The following is a 19,633-nucleotide window of genomic DNA, read 5'->3' as shown; positions in this document are numbered from 1 at the left end:
GCAATAAACTGAAGTCTTCCTTACAACCCCACTTCAAAACTTCCAGCCCTCTTCATGTCTCCAGGCCTCTGTAGCACTCACTTCTTCGCCTCTTTCACACATACACCTGCTTGTGTGCTTGCTTAAGCATGCGCAGAGCCTTACACACCTCCAGCAGCTTTTATGACCCCATTTCAATACTCTCAAGGCTTTCTTAACTTCAGAGAGCTGTTCTCCAGCCCCTCACACAACCCTGGCTGGTTGGGCCAAGCACAGCAGCATATACATCACCGATCAGCAAGCAAAACCACGGGCTGAGCTCTCCCTGCCACCTTCTCAGAGGAGAGCTCAGGGTATGCTGAGCCGTTTTTCTCTCCTGTAGCTAAATACAGATTCTCATTTTTACTTAATTGTCACTGATGCTCTTCTGTCAGGTGTCACTCACATTCAGAATCATTTAGGGAGAAGGAGGAAGTGACACCACAGGAGCCTGGTTTTGAAAGAAACCAGGTTAAAAATAAAATAAGCATCACTTACAAGAGACAGCACAAGCGAGTATTTGCCTGCATGCACAGACATGGAGTTAGCTAAATGATCTGCACGCCAGAACCAAAGAGAAGATAACAAAAAGGATGACACAGAGGGATTGAGAAGTTTGACGGCTAGTTTAAGGAAACAATCCAGTCAGAGGGTGGAACTGAAGGGCACGTTATGTTTCAGTGGTGTTCTTCTAAATACTAAAAGAATCTGTAACAGCTTAAGATGGACCATTAATATCAGCAACAGCCCTGTAATACCAATATTGCCAACCAGTACTGTACTTACATTGACTAGTTTCCTTGTGATCTGCAAACCAGTAAGCATTTCACTTCCCACAGGTTTGACTTCTGAAGATTTCTACAAGAAACCCAGCCCTCATATTAAAAGATGATTTAACAATTTAGACCAAGAATACTACAAATGCAACCCCTACCACTCAAACCTCGTTGAAACTATCATCAGACTGTGTCTTCACAAACATAAGCAAGCTACTCAATTACTTCTTTATATTTGAATTTCTAAGCAAATGCCAAATAAATTTCCTTTCAAGAGTAATTTGGCAGTGAAAGACACTAAGACAGATTAAATGAGGCCCCAGAAGTTTCAGACTATCATTTTCCTCATGGGTAAGGAACTGGGAGTTTATTCCAGTCTCGTCAGAAATTAAGACGGAGCTGTGTATTGGCAGAGCAGATCCTTTGTCAACTCTATTGAATCAAGCACATTTTGTGCCAAATGTCCTGAACAGCCAGATAACAAAACAAATTTCTATGCAACTGAGGAACTGCACGTCATGCCCTATTTCCTTTAGCCAACATTTCAAGTAAAGCTCAGCTAAAAAAGAAATTACAGTTTTATGCAACAGAGAAAGGAAGAATTTCTTTTTCCACATCCCACACAAAAGCGGTAACCTCAGGGCAAGGCTTGACAGCTGATCTACAGGATTACTATTGTCTATTTTATTGCAGTAAAGAACAGCCTCTGTGGCAAAACACATAGCAGCTTATTACAGAGCTGATTCTTGCAAATTTCTTCAGACATCTCTGTATGGACATAGTACCTGAGTTCAGATGATCTTCTGATTGCACAGTGGTCTTTACACAAGATCAAGTCAACTGTATTTGATACCCTAGTCACAAATGAAGTAATTTCTTACCTCAATCACATGGGGACGAACAGGTTTTCTCTCTTTTTTACTTCTAGCTATGCCCTTTATAAATTTCTCTACTTCTTTAGACGCTTCTGGTATCTGTTGAGGTCCTGCATTCACTGAACACCTGTTAAAAGTACATACCAAGTTTTTACATGTTTTTGTGGTTTTGGACAGTCCTTTATAATTTGCGCCACTTTTTCTTCCTAAACATTTTCTATTATATCATCAGAATGTTAGATCTGCACTCAAATGACAATTATTATCACAGAAAAAAGCAAAATACTCATAATCCAGCATTCGATGTGCCCCCCCAAAAAAGTCAAGGTCCAATCGCTTTTCTTTTGGTTCTAAACTTTAGCAGTAGCTGTCACAGGACTACATCAGTTTCACAAACTATAAAAGTCTCACAAAGAAACTAATGCACTGTGTGTTCTCTCTTTACAGGCAGACTTACCATGGTTTTGAACAGTAGATACTTCCATAATTTCATTCATCATTTCATGCTTTGCAAAACAAAACTTTGCAACTTATGTCACTTCAAATGGATCTGGTTTTGGAACTAATGCGTCTGACACTAAACACCTTAAAGTGCCCTCTTACTTTTTCTAATATATGCATAAAGCAGATTTCAGAATGTCACTATTTTCCTTTTAGGAGAAAAACATCCAAAACAAACTGTATTCTACTGTTACAATACAACAGTATTTATCTCATGGGCACCTTCAAGGAAAAAAAAAAGGCAGAACTTTGAGTATATCTGTAAAATCCCACAGGCGATTAACACACTTCTGGTACAACACTTACATATTAAATTTGCTGTAAGTTTCTCATACCTGTTAAAATTGAACAAAATAAGCCATAGCTACCACTTTGTAAGCAAGGAGAATTTGAACTAATAATAACTTTGTAGTTTTTTTACAGATCTCCCATTTCATAAAACCCCAGTATTCCATGAAGTGCACTGAGAAATGCACAGTCACAGGCCATGGCCTCTCTTTAACCAAAACGCCCCTTTTTTTTTAGCTGGAACTCACCTGATGTTGTCACTATTTAATAAATACTTCTTAATGCGTGGTAATTTGCGTAGTATTGGTTTAATATCAGACATTTCTGCTATTCTCTTCATCAGCTTCACCTGTGTGGGAAGGGAAGGCAGAAAGACTACAGATTAATTAAGCCAATAGAAAGAATTAGCAAAAACGAGCACTGTAATTCCAAAGTTGAGGATTTTGGCCACGCTGAAGGATGCTGTTAACTTTTCACCTGATCCATCCCACTGAACATTTCTTGCAGTTCTCCAGAAGGTGTAAGGTTTTTGCTGGCTCTAATAGAGGCATATAAATGCCCACAATCTGGAATCCCATTTGACAGCTCCTGTGCAGTCTTCTTAACCAGCACTCTGAAATGTTCTTCCTCCTCAAATCGGGGGCTGAAAAAGAGTAGAAGCAGGTCTCTAGGTCTCATGCAAAAGCACACCAATGGAATTTATAATACTGAATCATTCACCATATCAAGTTCAACAAAGAGCTTTTAAACTGTTGGTTCGCCATTTAATCTACTATATAGTCATGCAAATGATGGACTACTTAGGTTTCAAAACTGAGAGCTACTAAAGATACAGTTATAAAAAGAAACCCCGAAGTAGGATCTCTAAGAAGAAGGGAATGGTTGGGGGAAGAGGGAAAAAGAGAAACCCAAAACACATGCAAACACACAAACAAACAAAACCCAATGTACTGTACTTGTTAAAAATTTCACTCCATAAATGCATCATGTCTGGCAGATTTCTATCCAAGCATAGAGATGAAAAGAGCACACCCTGAAGGAAAAAATAAAAACAAAGCACAAAAAAAAACCCCTTCACACAAGACAACCAAAGCAGTGGCCTGAGAAATGCACAATAACTTTTTATGAAAGTGATGCAATGATGCCAACCTAATGCTACACATCACAAAACCACTTTAATGCAGGCTATGCTACTAAAATCAGAGCAGACATGAAATGTAACTTCTTCACACAAAGCAAGCCTGTTGATTCCTCCTTCTCAATAGTAAGTAGTAGTTCAGAAACAGAATTTCTTATTTTTCACATAAAGTACAGATAAAACTGTTCTGGGGATGCACCTTTCTGCAAAGGAGTCCCCCTAATTCAAATCCAGGATCCATGGGGAGCCGGCCACAGCAACAGACACCAGCAAGTCTGAAAAAAATCTTAAGAAATATTGCTAGGACTGTTATGCCCAGTACCAACATTTAATGATCTTGCAAACATTCCATGTTTCTGAACCACAGTAACAGTGACATACACATGTTAACAGCAATCTTTATCTATAACATGGTACCATTCTGTCCTCTACCCTCTGCTTCCAAAATTTTTTGCAGCACTCAAAAACATGGTGACAGATGCTAGTGAAGCACTGCCTTAAAATGGATAACCACATCATGCACTCCCATTAAGAAAAAATACTAAGTTATTGTAATTGTGAAATTTATATCTTGCACGAAAAGGCACAAGTCCTTTCATACACAAAGTTTTCAATGCACACTAGCTGACCCTCTACCTGGAAGCCCTGACTGACCCTTAACTACACAGCTGTTATTGCAAGAGTAACATCTTGAAATTTATGATTAATTTACCTGTTCATACACATCCAGGTGTGAATCATCTGGAATGATATGTGGGCTGACAGACATCCCACCTGTTTTCAGTTCTATTTTCTGGGCTTGTTCCCTGTAATCAAGGGCTCCACATCCCAGCCTGCAAAAAACAAGAGAGATTTATTTCCCATTTTCACTGTATGCCAAAACCAGGATCCATATGGCATTTGCAAAGTAGACTGTTTAGGGCAATACTAATTTAGCAACTAAACAGTTTGGGGCATTACCAAGCAAACACAATACTTCACACCTTATAAAAGCGTCACACCAAGCTTTTCAATTAAAGCATCCTGTTAATTCAAAATGGTATATTAAAAAGTGAGCTTTATGCACAGGCCTGCTACCAGCATCCACATGGAACATCGCGTAAGTTGTTACCGCCAATAAAAACAATAGCTTCCTCCCAGCCCAGGTCACTTGTTCTGCTCTGTGCCACTCTTTCCCCTATGATGGGGTCAGTGTTTCTGTGACCACATAGTGAAATTAGACCAAAAATCTATCCAAGTCAAAACTTTAATTTCTGCTAGGCTATTTTTCATTTATATGAATTTTCCAATCTGTTCATAGAGTGCTTGTGTTGATGCCGGGGAACAAAGCAATGCAGAGACTGATGGACAAGGGGAAAGGAGTTGGCAAGTCTGTGGGGAAGAGGGAAAACCACTGTTTCTGCAGGACACCAATGTATCAGCACAAAACCAATACACCCTTCTATAATATGAACAGATGCTGAAATTATTAAAAGCAGTATTATTTCAGTAAGGTGTATTACAGCCTGTTGCTTCAGCTTCTAAGAAAGTAAACCTCTCACTTTGTAATGACGTTGCAGAAGAGCGGCACATATGGTTTGAGCTCCTCAGGAAGTGTGTTCAAGCTGGAAACGGCTCTGAAATAAACCACCCCATTGGTTGGCTGAGCACAGTACTGGACAGGAATTTCATCAGCTAGGGATAAAAAAACAAAAGCAAAGAACAACTAACAGCTTCCTACTATAAACACATAAAAGCAAAACAATTTCTTACAAGATCTTCGCATTAAGAGTTGTTTTCTGTTGGCACTTCAGAGCCACTTCTTGTTAAAACTTCGCACATTGCACTGAATGCTGGACTGAAAGGGTTTTATTGTTTCTGTCCATGGTAAGGTAATGGGTACCCGGACAATGTGAAGAGAGAATTCTGTTGACAGAGGTCACATTTTAGAGGTAACATTCAAATAAAGGAATGGTAATTTGTTTCTGAACAAGTCAAGATCAAAAGTTGAGGAAAACAGGTTCCTGCACTGTACCTTCTCTCTTAAGCTAGGGCGTTAGAATATACACATTGGAATTTTCACAAAACCAGGTCATTTTAGCATCAAAATTATACAGTACTTGACATTCGCTGGCAATTTTTGCAGGGAAGGGTATGTTAGAAATATACTACAGAGCAGTATTACCTGCAAGATTTTGGCAGAACTGTAACAAAATTGAGATCTACAATTTATTGTTTCCTATCAATCCATGGGGCAGCCACCAGCAAAACAGGGAGAAACTTGCACTGAAGTTAAAAAGAATGACAGTATTATTTTTTTTCTTCCCCCCATGGCTCCTGTATGTCATATTCTGTAGAAAATGGGTAGGGAGGGAAAGCCATAAGGAAGGCTTGCTGTACAAGCTGCCAGTAGTGCAGCACCCTGGCGAAGTCTCTGGAAAGCAGGGAGATTGCTCAAGAGCAGTGGAGCACACTACCTGGAGACTCCTCTGACTGCAGGGCAGGGGGTGAGTAAGCAGGCAGCAGGGAACTCGCATCAGGAGCGCTACTGCCAGACCCCTGGGAAGGGTGGGTGGCTGGCTGGAGCTGAGAAGAGCCCCACATTGCCCCTCAGAGGCAACGGCAAGAAGCATCTGCAAATCCACTGCAAACTCTACTGCAGAGGTGGCGGACTAGAGGAAAAGGACCGTAACTATGGACAACAAACAGTGAGTACATATGCTTTGCAAAGAGCAAAAAAGAGCAACAGCTGGGCAAGCAGCTAGGTAACAATCTGAACAGTGGTTACACCAACCTGTGAGTGTTGTCTCCAGCACAGTGAATGGGATTTTGGGCTCAATGTCAGACACTTTTAGAGCTGGGAGACAAGAGGTATCCTGAGGTTTGCTTTGAAGAGCAATTAATTCCAAACCTAGTAAGGAGAGCAGAATACCAGTTTGTCATTTTCAGTTTTTAGTGAAAGTGCTGTCAAAACCTACCGAGGTGATACAGATCAGAAAAACACAAGAGTTTGAGTTTAGGATTTTCTGTCAACAATTCTTTCAATTATTGTACTAGAAACAAATTCTGTAGATTATCACGTCGCAACAGCAAACAGAACACTATCTTTGTAAACTCTCTTTCCAATCCCCCCTTCACAATCTGTTTACAGTAACATGCAGTTTAAGCCCTGAAGAAGTGACATCTGACAGCCTGTCTTGTCACACAGCTCTGCGAACACCAACACAGGCAACACAGGCAACCCAGACCTTACAGGTAAGAAGCTTCTTTCTAAGCCATTCTCCCCAGTTCTTAGCCAAGTGCTCTGTCAGTACACTCATGCAACTAAATTATTGTGTTTAATTTTACATTTCAGCCTTTCAAATTCTAACTGGTCATCTCTAAGCACTCTCCAATTTACCTTTGTAAGTAGCAAGCCTCATCTGATTTTCTGCTCCCCTATCCCCATCTAGTACCAAAGCTTCAGAAGATTAACACCACTTTTTTTGGAGGATTTCTGTGACTAGATCACTGTTTTCACAAAGTTAGATGACAGCCCACGGTTTCCAAGTTATTGCCCAGAATAAGTTAAACACAACATTATTTTTATAGTTGGCTTTTTAAGCAGAAAAAATTAGAAATAAAATTACAAATTCTATGTTTTATAGGAGCATGGAGCAGACCTCAAAAATAAACAGCTTCAAGGTAAATGGTGGAATTCATTTGGTACTTACTGCAAGTTAACATGGGAAAGAATAAGCAGATCAATATTTTAAAACAATTTCCTTTCTTCTGCCCTACTGGAGACATTGATCTTTCTATTTCTGAGTGTTAAAACTAATGGAATATACCAATCATACATAGTAGTGTAAACACCTTACTGCATAGCCCCATAACACATACACACAAACTTCCAACAAAAAAAAATCATCCCTTTTGGAACAAATGCTGGAGAGTGCCAGAGAATTTAAGATATTCTACAGAACACCAGCTGTGTTTTTAAGCAGTAACCCAAATAAAAATATGAAAAAGCATGTTAACCTTTTTCAAAGATTTGGGTTTTTTCTTCTTCAGAAAGAGCATTGACCTTTCTTTCCAGCTTTTCTGCTTCCATTTTTGCTTGTTTATCATGGTAGCCTTCCTCTGGGCTCATTGACAGAGTCAATCTATGTGGATTATCCTGCAGAAATATATCCGAAAACAAAGCATTATTAATTTTGAGGGCAACTGCCTCCTGTTTTGCTTCAGATTATTGCTTCATCAGCAGTAGATAAAACCAGTCTGTGCATCATTTGGCCTGCATATTATCAAAAGTATCACAAACAGGCAATTTGAACTCTTTATTTCACACAGAAGAGTCTCCTGCAAGGGTGGGGAAAAGAGGCAGCTCACTGCAAGAACAAGCATGAACAACCTTCTGTGAAATTTTAGTATAGAGTCAGAATCCCTCAACAGCACACAGTACTCATTAGTTTAATTAAATCAAGGTTAAACAACTGTACATAATGCTATAGAGCAACATGCCACAAGTTTTATCTGGAGAATGTTCTAAGATGAGGAATCTGGTTACATGCAGGAGGGTTTTGTTAAATACCTCTTTCAACCTGCCCAAGCTTGAGTGCACAGAGATCCCATATGAAGTAAAATGTGCATGCCTTATCCTGCTCAGAAATGCTTTACATCAGTCTTGCCGCCAGAGAACTCCATGCATTATGCAAGTGTCACAACTGCTGTTGTGACACAACTATGCTGTTGTGACACAGCTGCTCTTTGTTTATATAGGACTATGGAATTTTAATAACAAAATTACTCAAGCAGCTTCCACTTCATATAATACTGGGAGGCTAGTCAAAATATAGTGACCTCAAAAATTGCCCATTTCAAAGCAGGAGTCAAACAGCAACATCTGTCACTGACAGACACTGCCAATAATTTGCGACAATGTAATCGGATTCCGTTTTATGAGTTTATCTCCCCTGTGCTTATGTGGAAAGACTACAGAAACCTGATTGACTACAGAGTTGAAGAGGGAAATGCAGAATTAACCAGGCATAGTAAAATGGACAGGATGAACAGCATTCTCTTCCTTGCTCCTAGCCTTCCAGCTTTATTATCTCCAGGCACAAGGTACAACAGTGCATAATCTTCCGAAATAAGAACATCCAACTATTCTCATTACTTCCTACTGAGTCATGTTTTTGCCTTAGCCCCCTCAGCAGAACTGCATAGAAAAGGACATTCTCAAAAATACTGCACCTCTATTTCTTCCCTAAAAAAGCCAAAACCTTAACAGCTCCTTACTACTTCCAGACACTAATAATGCCTTTAGGAAAACAGATTTCAGCTGATGCCACTGTCTCTTGTTGCCTTTGAGTATATAAGAACCAGCATTTACTCACTATTAAATCAGGTTGGCAGTTACCTATTATAGATCTGCCCTTCAAAACAACTTGAACAATTTCATTGGAAAAAAACACACCAACAAAAACACCAACCCCCCCCCCCCCCCCCCCAACCACTTTTGCACTGCTATCACTGGATTTTTTCTTTCTGGCATTGCTAATTCAGGGCTTCAGAACTATTCAATGTTATAATGCCTTTACTGTTTTTATTTCTCCAAGAACTCCAGTAGAACGTATGGAGAGGAAAACAAGAAAAAGAGCAGAAAGCAACTGGCACTGACAGCAAAATTCAGACAGCAGTTCAGTGAACAGGAGGAGCACCAGAATGATCTTTCTTACAAGCAAAGTCTTTTCAAGGGAAAAGAGATGTATCTTGCTATGCCAATGCTAAGGAACACATAACTAGGTCTACAATTCTCTATTCACATCTGAGCTTCTCATTAGGAAAGACCCATAGTGCCCTTTTATAGCATCAGGCATCACAGTTCAGTACATCATTAGCATTTTATCAATGCTCTAATATGTGTATTTCCAAATGTCCAATCAGACAATTTTTTCCATTTTGAAAAGTTTTCACTTCAACTATTTAAAATTAACATGCTTCATTCAAAAGTGCTGCTGTTCATCTACGCCTAAAAATAGGCAGTATGGTTATAAAAAAATTAGCCTTCAGTTGAATTTTAAATACAAAATTGTGATTTAAAAATTGATACTGAAGATATTTTTCCATAAGTTTGCCTACCTTAAAATATGTTTTAACTTTTTCCTGAAGAAATGTGGGATTTTCTTTAAGGCACTGCCTGAACCGAGAGACTTTATCTGCAATCTTCAGAAGCTCCACTGGATCCCCATCTTGATTCCAGCAAGATGCTATATACTGAATGGGAAAGAATAATTAGGTAAGCAGTACAATCCATCTGCATTTCTACGACTGACAGCATCTATATTCCAAAACCATCTTATCACTTATATTTGAATAGCAGATATATGTGAGTTCTAATATATTTGGAGTGGAAAAAAAAAAAAGCTGAAAACTTTCTTCAGGTTAAAGGACTATTCCATCATCATCTGTCTGCTGTTCTCTCTATTCTCTCCTCTAATTTTATCATACCAAACCACCTTTTATTTTTTTTTTTTTTTTTTTTTTTTGCAGAGGTGTGTATATCTGTATTCTGAAAATCTACTGTAATATTCTTTCCTCCTTCTCATTTAAAATAAATTCAATTTTCAGCCCAAGAAAGAAAGAAAAAAGAAACAGATGGTAGAGACAAAGTAGTAGACAAATATTACAGTCTACCCATTTATTGTATCAAGTCAGATGAAATGATTAATAATAAGGTAACTCAAACATGTAACATAGATGGTACTTTGGAGAAAGAAGATACTAAATAACCAGCAATACCCACAGGGTATTTCTTTTGGAAGGATTTTTATTCTAGTTTTATTCTCTAGTTTGAGACTATTAAGTTTGCCCAAGTTGCTATTGAAAGTTCTTCCAACACACCACAGGGCAAGATATCAAAACTTCCTCCACTTCTAGTCTTTGTGAATGGGGAAAAAATGCAACAGAGGAAAATAAAAAAATCCCAAGACATATGAAAGAAAAAGGTCTTAAAAGCATATAGAAAACAAATGCATTGGAACTGCCAAAACCATCTTCTCTTGTCTTACCTCTTTAATTACAAGCAGGTATCACAAGCCTTCCAGACTTTTTCAGTAATAACTATTATTATCTATTCTGTGGAAATTCCCTAATGTGTTTTAAAGAAGAGTATTCTTTTAGAATATGTTCAAGATAATTCTCTTGAAATAAAATTAGTCACTCCTTATTTGAGGCTTCCATGGGTTCATTACAACAACTCAGTGCTGGTTCTCAGTAAGCAACCTAGAAGTTCAACCATCTATCTACCAGCATTGTCCAAATGCTTCTTGAACCCTGACAGGCTTGGGGCCATGACCACTTCCTTGGTATCATGGTTTAACCCCCGCCAGCAGCTCAGCCCCACACAGCCGCTCGCTTGCTCCCCTCTCAGCAAGATGCAGGGGGAGAATCGAAGAGTAAAAGTGAGAAAACTGTGTTGAGATAAAGACAGTTTAATAGGTAAAGCAAAAGCTGCACGCAAGCAGAGCAAAATAAGGAATTCGTACACCACTTCCCACGGCAGACAGGTGTTCAGCCATCTCCAGGAAAGCAGGACTCCATCACACCTAATGGTGACTTGGGAAGACAAAGGCCATCACTCCGAACATCCCCCCCTTCCTCCTCCTTCCCCCAGCTTTACATGCTGAGCATGACGCCATATGGTCTGGGGTATCCCTGTGGTCAGCTGGGGTCAGCTGTCCCAGCTGTGTCCCCTCCCAACTTCCCCAGCCTCCTCGCTGGTGGGGTGGGGTGAGAAGCAGAAAAGGCTTTGGCTCTGTGTTAAGCACTGCTCAGCAGTAATGAAAACATCCCTGTATCATCAACACTGTTTCCAGCACAAATCCAAAACATAGCCCCACACTAGCTACTATAAAGAGATTTAACTCTATCCCAGCCAAAACCAGTACACTTGGGGAGCTTGTTCCAGTGCTTGACCACCCTCTCCTTGAGGAACTTTTTCCTAATACCAAATCTGTACTTCCATGACACAGCTGGAAGCCATTTCCTCATGTCCTATCACCGGACACCAGAGAGAAGAGACCAGCCCCTCCTGCTCTGCTCCCCATCATGAGGGAGTTGTAGACAGCAATGAGGTCACCCCTCAGTCTCATCTTTTCTAAACTGAACAAACCTGTTATCCTCAGCAGCTCCTCATAAGTCATGCCCTCTAGTCCCTTCAGCTCTCTGTTGCCCTCCTTTGGACATGTTCTAATATTATTATGTCTTTATATTGTGGAGCCCAAAACTGCACACGGTATTCAAGGTGAGGCTGCACCAATGCTGAGTGTAGTGGGACAATCGCTTCTTCTGATCAGTTAGCTATACTGTCCTTAATGCAACCCAGGATATGCTTGGCCGTTTTTGGCTTTATGTGACTCATACTGAACTCACGAAAACCCTCAGATCCCTTGAATCATAGAGTAGTTTGGGTTGGAAGGGACCTTTAAAGCTCACCTAGTCCAACCCCCCTGCAATGAGCAAGGACATCTTCAACTAGATCAGGTTGCTCAGAGCCCAGTCCAACCTGACCTTGAATGTTTCCAGGCCCTTTCTGCAGGGCTGCACTCCAGCCTTTTCCCCCAGTCTACACGTACATGCAGGATTATACCGTCCCAGGTGCAGAATCCACATTTGTCCTTGTTAAATTTCATAGTTTGTGATTGCCCAGCACTCCAATCTGTGAAGACCTCTCTGTAAGGCCTCTTTACCCTCAAGGGAATCAACAACTCCTCCTAATTTAGTATCATCAGCAAACATACTTGAGTGTGCACACAACTCCTATGTCCAGGTCATTGATAAAAACACTGAAGAGAACGGACCCTAAAATTGAGCCCTGGGGAACACCACTAGTGACTGGCCACCAGCCAGATGTTACCCCATTTACTAAAACTCGTTGACCCCCACTCTTCAGCCAGTGGTTCACCTATCGTACTGCGTTTTAAATAAATACATCACACAGAGGAAAGCCCTCCTAAATGTAAAGCTAGCACAGCACTGGACTACAGCATGGAAGTTAGAGAACCCTTACCACACAACATTTAAAATTACACAGGCTGTCATCTGTGAAAGCCAACATGGCTTCACAGGCAAATCACGCCTGACTAATCTGGTGGCATTCTACAATGGAGTGACTGCATTGATGGATAAGGGAAGAGAAACTGATGTCATCTATCCTGACTTCTGTAAGGCCTTTGACACAGTCCCACACAACATCCTTGTCACTAAATTGGAGAGATACGAGTTTGACGGATCGACTATTCGATGGATAAGGGATTGGCTGGATGGCTGCATGCAAACAGTTGCATTCAATGGCTCAACATCCAAATGGACATCAGTAACAAGTGATGTCTGTCCCTCAGGGATCTGTATGGGGACCAATACTGTTCAATACCTTTATTAATGACATAGACAGTGGGATTGAGTGCACGCTCAGCAAGTTTGCAGATGACACTAAGCTGAGCGGTGCAGTTGATACGCTTGAGGGAAGGGATGCCATCCAAAAGGACTGTGACAGGCTTGAGGAGTGGACCCACATGATTCTCATGAAATTCAATAAGGCCAAGTGCAAGATCTTGCACATGGGCTGGGGCAACAATGAGCAATCAGTACAAGTTGGGTGATGAATGGTTTGAAAGCAGCCCTGCAGAGAAGGGCTTGGGGATGCTGGTAGATGAAAAATTGGCTATAAGGCCGCAATGTGCGTTTGCAGCCCAGAAAGCTAATCGTATCCCAAGCTGCATAAAAAGCAGCATGGTCAGCATGTTGAGAGAGGTGATTCTCCCTCTCTACTCTGCTCTCATGAGACCCCACCTGAAGTACTGCATCCAGCTCTGGGGCCCAGAGTACAAGACAGACATTGACCTGTTAGAGCAGATCTTCAGGAGGGCCACAAAAATGATCAGAGGGCTGGAACACCTCTCCTATGAAGAAAGGCTAAGAGAGTTGAGGTTGTTCAGCCTGGAGAAGAGAAGGCTTCAGGAAGACCTTTCAATATATGAAGGGGGCTTCTAAGAAACACAACAGAGACTTTTTACCATGGCCTGTACTAACAGGACAAGAGGCAATGGTTTTAAACTGAAAGAGGGTATATTTAGATTGGACATAAGGAAGAAATTCTTTACAATGAGGGTGGTGAGACACTGGAACAGCTTGCCCAGAGAAGCTGTGGATGCCCCATCACTGAAGTGTTCAAGGTCAGGCTGGATGGGGCTTTGAGCAACTTGATCTAGTGAAAGATGGCCCTGCCCAGAGCAGGGAGGTTGGAACTAGATGATCTTGAAAGGTCCCTTCCAATACAAACCATTCTATGATTACTTTAGTTACAACTAGGTCCCTTTCAGACCTTTTTCAAGGTCAACTTCTAAAACATGACCTCAGCGAAATGAACTGAAATATAATCCTCCTCTATGGGAGTATTAACACCAAACGCTATGACTGGTCTTTAAAAGCAAGAATTGTTTAAGAGCTTCCTGCTCTAGAATTAAGTCCTAACAGTTGAATCAACTTCAAGACTTAAGAATGTTGAAAGATAAAGTATATGCATAAATATTTCATCAGACAGAATTACTCACACAATCTGAAGACATGCTAGAAAGTATTGGCTATCAAAGTCAGGCACATTTTGCCAGATTCTAGTATTAAACATGACAGGCAATTAAACATCCACAATTTGTCTGTATGGCAATCTGATTTGAAACAGCTCTTGGCTGTGGCTCTCCCATTTACAAGTCTCATGTTAATCCAGGGCTCTGCTTCTTTACCTAACTTTGTATGCCAAAGGAATGAACTCCTGTTCATGCTGAAGAAGATACAACACTTGAGAGATAGAAAGTGAAAGAGCTGTGAAGCAACTGAAGTTGCTGCAGAGCAGAAAAAAAAAAACAGAGGAAGGACACAGGAGGACGAGTGGCAGCAGGAGGCCCTGATTACCAAACTGACTGCAAATACTGCAGCTAACTTGTTCCCAAATTTACAACTTGCAAACTTCTCAAAGACACCACATTCTGCTACGGAACATGTTTTCTGTAACAGCTTTGGATCAAAACTTTGATACAGCTTTGGTATCAAAATTTGAGGCCAAGAATTGAATTAGTGTACATTTTCACTTGTGAATCTTGAAATTAAATTACAGCAATACAACCCTAAATTCCATAGAAAAATATAGTCCCTCTAATTTTTAAAAATACATAGGCATCTAGCCAAAACATACAGTTCCAAGAGCCAGTACGTCACGCCTCTCTTACAGAAGTAGCCAGTGCTACTGCAGTCAAAGCTACTATTCAGGCAAAGACAACAGGCTCACTGCCTGATTAAGTCATACAGTGTAGAGTCCAGCAATAGTTTGAAGGCTACCGAAAAGAAGGAAGATGTATATGAGATGACAAAAGAAAAGCCCTGAAGTGAAAAGTTTTACATATCAAGAGCCAGCAAAATGACCCCACATTTCATAAAGACGCAGACAGTAGATTCCTTATCCATTCCTAAAAAAACACCACTCATGGGCACACATACAGACTTACAGATGTCAGGGCAAGTCCAAAACTCGTAGACTGATGCTTCAGCTGGATTTCAATTTTGTGAAGTAGAGCTTCAATCCTATCTTCCTCAAATCCTTTCCTTTGGGAAGGGGTGATGAGAGAAGGAAATCATATCCATTAACACTAATCACTTTCAGTGAAGTTATGAAAATGAATTATAACATCGATAAAGGAAGCATTACAACATAATGTCTTCCACACTGAATTAAATTTGATATGAAATAATCTTATCATGCTGTGTCATTCAGTGAAACTGCACTAATATCATTAAACTCCTGAAGGTTATGCTGATGAATATGCTATAACAGAGGAAGTAGCAGATACAAGTTTTAGGAGTATTGAACAATATTACTGCTTCCTTGGCATATTTATTTAAATATAACTAATTTTTTAAGGCATATTACTATATATATGTCTGTATTATTATATGCCTATATATTATTATATTATTAATATCTAACTGTAAGACTGTATTAAGGAACTAACAGTATTCTCAAAAATTTAGCATTACTCACACAATAACTTCATCAACTGTTCTGGCAATTATCTGTTTCACAGTATCAATGTCTCTTTCAGCAATACCCTGTAGACCAACACTAAAATAAGCTTCTCTTGTTGAGCCATTAAACCTAGAATAAAACACATCCAACTCAGTGACAAGTACTAGAACTTAAGCATTAAACCTGCCAGCAAAGGCAGAAGGGGAAAAATACCCATCATTTCCACATACAATGGCTTTTAAAAGCTAGATAGAAAGAAAAATAATTACCAAGGAGGCAAAAAACGGAACTTAAAAGCATTTCTTTGTTCAATTTCAGTAGTAGTAGCCACTGTTAAGAAAACATACGGCATATGATATTAGAGAAAGAAAAACAGTTACAGAAGAAAAGCTGGTCTTTTCTGCTCATCTTCCCGTTCATCTGTAAGTACTTTCTTTTTTTAAGGTAAAAATTTTAGCTGCCTCTTAGGCCAAACACATACATTCTACTTAAGCAAGTGACTGGAATGGTACTTTTAAATTTGTAGTTTTAAAGCAGTATTTGTAAAGTAAGTGGTGAAGATGAAGTGTTCCATGTTTGTTGCAATTATTTTCAATGGTACTTAAAAAAAAAAAAAAAAAAAAAAAAAAAGTAAAGATAATTTTGTCCAAGCTGTCAGGCACGGTTAACCATAAGAACTCATCTTTAGAGAGACAAATTGACACTTGCAGAAACACAGAACACCTAGCAGTTCAAACTAAAGACAACAAACAAAAAGCAATAGGTGCTCATCAACTCTAAACATCCACTATTCCATGTCTAAAAACCACAGAAGGAATTCAATGACAGACTCAGATATTGAATTCTGGAATACTGATCTCTGGACTCAAACTTATTCCTCTAGACTGATTCATCAGCACAGTCACTAAGGCAAATTAAAGCCATCTCACTGTATGGCTCAACACCGTATTAATACAGTCAACCTGGAAAAGGTTCAGCTGACAAAACATACAACTGAATCACTACTTAATGTCTAAAGATGGATTTCCGCTGCCATGCTCTGTAATATCAAGATGTCTGCATGGCACTGGCAATGCATGACACAGGACTTGCAGGAAGCCCATGACTTCACATAGGAGTACTCTGCCTGGCTTGAACTGTCGCTAAGACATTAAAATCATAAATGAGTATATTAAGGTTTCCCACTCAAATATCTGAGACAGTCAGTGGAGACAAAGGTGTGATTTTCGTCATCCTCAAGTCTAAAAATCACTCAGATGAATTACGCCCTGAAAGCGCTTCTTTCTTTCTGCTGACAATAAAGGTAAACTATGATGAGCAGCTGAGCCTGTAGTTAGGTGAAGACAATCCATGCATCCTTAGTCTGCAGCACTGAGCGAGCTCAGAAGACTGGCTGTAAGAGCTACAGTTTGAATAAGTAAGTGTTGGCAGAAATACCCTTTTGTACTGAGGTGATAGTAAGTTAATGGCCCCTAATTGCACAAAAGTACATTTGTGACAAACCTACCTACTACTAAATCACAGAACTAAAGCAAAAAAACAAAGGTAACACAGTATAGAGAAGAGCTAGCAAACTCTTCTGAGTAATACTAAATGGCCAAGATGAAAACCCCAAGTAAATTAGGGTGCTGAAGGTATACCATGTTTTTATCTACCCATTTTTCTTGTTCATAAGCTTTAAACAGTACAACTTTGTATAAACTAACATATCAAGTTATTTTGACAAGCCAAAAATTACACTTGAGAATGCTTTATAGTTCATCAGTAGAAACTCTTAAGATGTTCTAGTATTAAAATGAGCTTATTCTGGTGTAAATAGCCAGTATAAGAGATGACTTCTCCCAACTAAATAGTGGTTTGTAACTTTTCTAATATTGTTTATAGTGATGAAATGTAAATTGCAACACTTACCCAACATCAGGAGAAAAATCTGTACCAACACCAGACTCAATTAAGGCTTTGTAAAAAGGAGAATTTGGCCCATCAACCAACAGTGAAGACAACAGGCTTAGTGTGAACGTTTCAAAAGTGTCTGTAATACTGAAGAAAAATTAATAGTTCTTAAAAACCATTAAGCTATGAATATGTGACACCCAGCATCACTGAGTTAATTTCAGAAGAATTACTTCCACAAAACAATGTAGAGGGAGCAAGGGAGAAATAATTGTCAGTTATGAACACTGCACCAAACCTTAAGGAACTAAGAGAGTTCTGCATCTTTCACATGTTATAACTAGCAGTAAAGCAAGTTAAATTAGGCTGCAAGGGTAGATAAAGTTAGTAGTAGGGTCATACAGAAAAGCTTGCACATGGCACAAAATTGAAAGACAGGACGCCAGTGTTCCCAGAAGTCTAATCAACTGAACAGTTCTGTAAGGTAACGCCTAATTTTCCTTATGTCTATCTGCTAAAAAAAAAAAAAAAAAAGACAGGAAAAATTCTGCTTAGCAATTAAATTTTCATCTACTAAAGCAGGATTTGTCTAGCTTTCCCATGGCATTATTTACCTTAAAGATGACAATTATGAAGAGGGATTGGGGGACATGAAATATGCCTGCATCTTGCTTGAAGTTCTAAAATGAGCCTTTGATTCAGAATTTCATTTTGATACACTTACTCTGTCAACAAGTAGCTGACGCTGACAGTTGTCTGCTTGGAAGGATCGGCAGCAAATGAGTCTAAGCCACATGTTACGCTGTGTTCTCTCTGTAAAGTATAATAAATACATTTGATGCAGACTAAACTCAGTTACAAATAAAAAACATGACTGCTTGCATCTTCGTAGTATCTTCCTTCCAAAGACTTCAAATAATTTTACAGATACTGATGAGCAAGTTCAATATTCATGAGTAAATACACAAACATGGGATATCTTCAAAAATATGAGTGGTATCTCAATTTTTACAAGTGGACAATAGAGGAGAGGATCAAGAAAATCTGGCCATAATTAATGTTCTGAGCTGTGTTTCAAAGAAAGGCTTACACTTTGGGACAAGCCAGGGAGCAAAAGGGGGAGGAGGGAGGGAGAGAATGGAAAAAATTATTTTTGACATGAATGTTTGGAAGTTTAGGTACCATTAGAGGGCATATTTCCTGACACTAAGTATCAATATTTCTAATCAGTAGCACTAAATGCTGTCCATTAATAAATGTTTCAGTGCTTCAAATGATGAGGGACTTGAAAACTGGAAAATAAGAAAAACAAACAACTGCACGCAATCATTACATCACTGAAACTCAAAAGTAAATGTAGTTTTTCCGCACTGTAACCAAATATAAGAATATTTCAGCTCATTTACACACAAAAACACTTCTCAACAAAAAAATAACTCCAGCAGGCTGGGCTAAAACATTAATGTGTTATATTTGGTTTCTGCAATTCCAAGATTGGATGTGCACTGTTTCTTTTTGTTTGTTTCATTTTATTTTTTTTATTTCTTTTTACTTACAGGCTTTTCCCAGAGTTTCTGTTTCGGGATTTCAGTATTTGGTTCAATTCTTTCAAATTTTATCAATGCTTCCTCATGTATTTGTTTCAGGTGTTGCTCCAGTGGAAAATTACCATAAGTGAAAAATCTGCATTTCAAATGAAAGACTGGGGTTAAGCATCAGATTTTACATGGAATTTACAGTAACAGCTTTTATTATACTCTGAATTTCGTGTGGTTTTTCAGAGATTCAGTTGCATCTAGAATGCAACATGCTTTGTAGAGCCCCTAGGTTAAAGACCCACGAGTTTGCCACATACATAAAACTCACAGATCTGGTAAAATTCCACATTTTTCAGCTTCTGGTTTATGCTTTGGAGGACACAAAAAGCTAGAATTCGTTTAGTTGCAGCAATATACAAGGTTCCAAGAAAAAACATTAGTAATTGAAGCCAGAATCCCAGTGCTCTAAAGTTTCAGAGGACAAAATTCTTATGGTCCTCACACACAATGTATAAAATACAATGATCCGTGTCTTAACTGATCTGTAAAACATGGCTGGGTTCTGG

The 19,633-nt window shown here is 39.3% G+C and overlaps 1 protein-coding gene across 2 annotated transcripts in view; it reads right to left on the bottom strand.

The window, feature by feature from the left end:
* The window catches only part of PITRM1 (pitrilysin metallopeptidase 1), a 30,181-nt gene that overhangs the window by 5,663 nt on the left and 4,885 nt on the right, over positions 1 to 19,633 (bottom strand). For both annotated transcript variants that reach the window (XM_030007495.1, XM_030007496.1), the window contains exons 8-22: positions 19,086 to 19,212; positions 18,254 to 18,342; positions 17,548 to 17,676; positions 15,652 to 15,765; positions 15,119 to 15,215; positions 9,699 to 9,833; positions 7,596 to 7,734; positions 6,370 to 6,486; positions 5,138 to 5,270; positions 4,309 to 4,429; positions 3,415 to 3,491; positions 2,936 to 3,101; positions 2,707 to 2,807; positions 1,676 to 1,796; positions 805 to 876 (exon numbers count right to left, since the gene is read on the bottom strand). In XM_030007495.1, coding sequence (XP_029863355.1) covers positions 805 to 876; positions 1,676 to 1,796; positions 2,707 to 2,807; positions 2,936 to 3,101; positions 3,415 to 3,491; positions 4,309 to 4,429; positions 5,138 to 5,270; positions 6,370 to 6,486; positions 7,596 to 7,734; positions 9,699 to 9,833; positions 15,119 to 15,215; positions 15,652 to 15,765; positions 17,548 to 17,676; positions 18,254 to 18,342; positions 19,086 to 19,212 — 1,738 coding nt within the window. The remainder of the gene's footprint in view (positions 1 to 804; positions 877 to 1,675; positions 1,797 to 2,706; positions 2,808 to 2,935; positions 3,102 to 3,414; positions 3,492 to 4,308; positions 4,430 to 5,137; positions 5,271 to 6,369; positions 6,487 to 7,595; positions 7,735 to 9,698; positions 9,834 to 15,118; positions 15,216 to 15,651; positions 15,766 to 17,547; positions 17,677 to 18,253; positions 18,343 to 19,085; positions 19,213 to 19,633) is intronic.

The sequence above is a fragment of the Aquila chrysaetos genome, chromosome 3, assembly GCF_900496995.4.
Source record: "Aquila chrysaetos chrysaetos chromosome 3, bAquChr1.4, whole genome shotgun sequence".
Classification (NCBI taxonomy): Eukaryota; Metazoa; Chordata; class Aves; order Accipitriformes; family Accipitridae; genus Aquila; species Aquila chrysaetos.
This window is presented reverse-complemented; position numbering and strand designations above follow the sequence as displayed.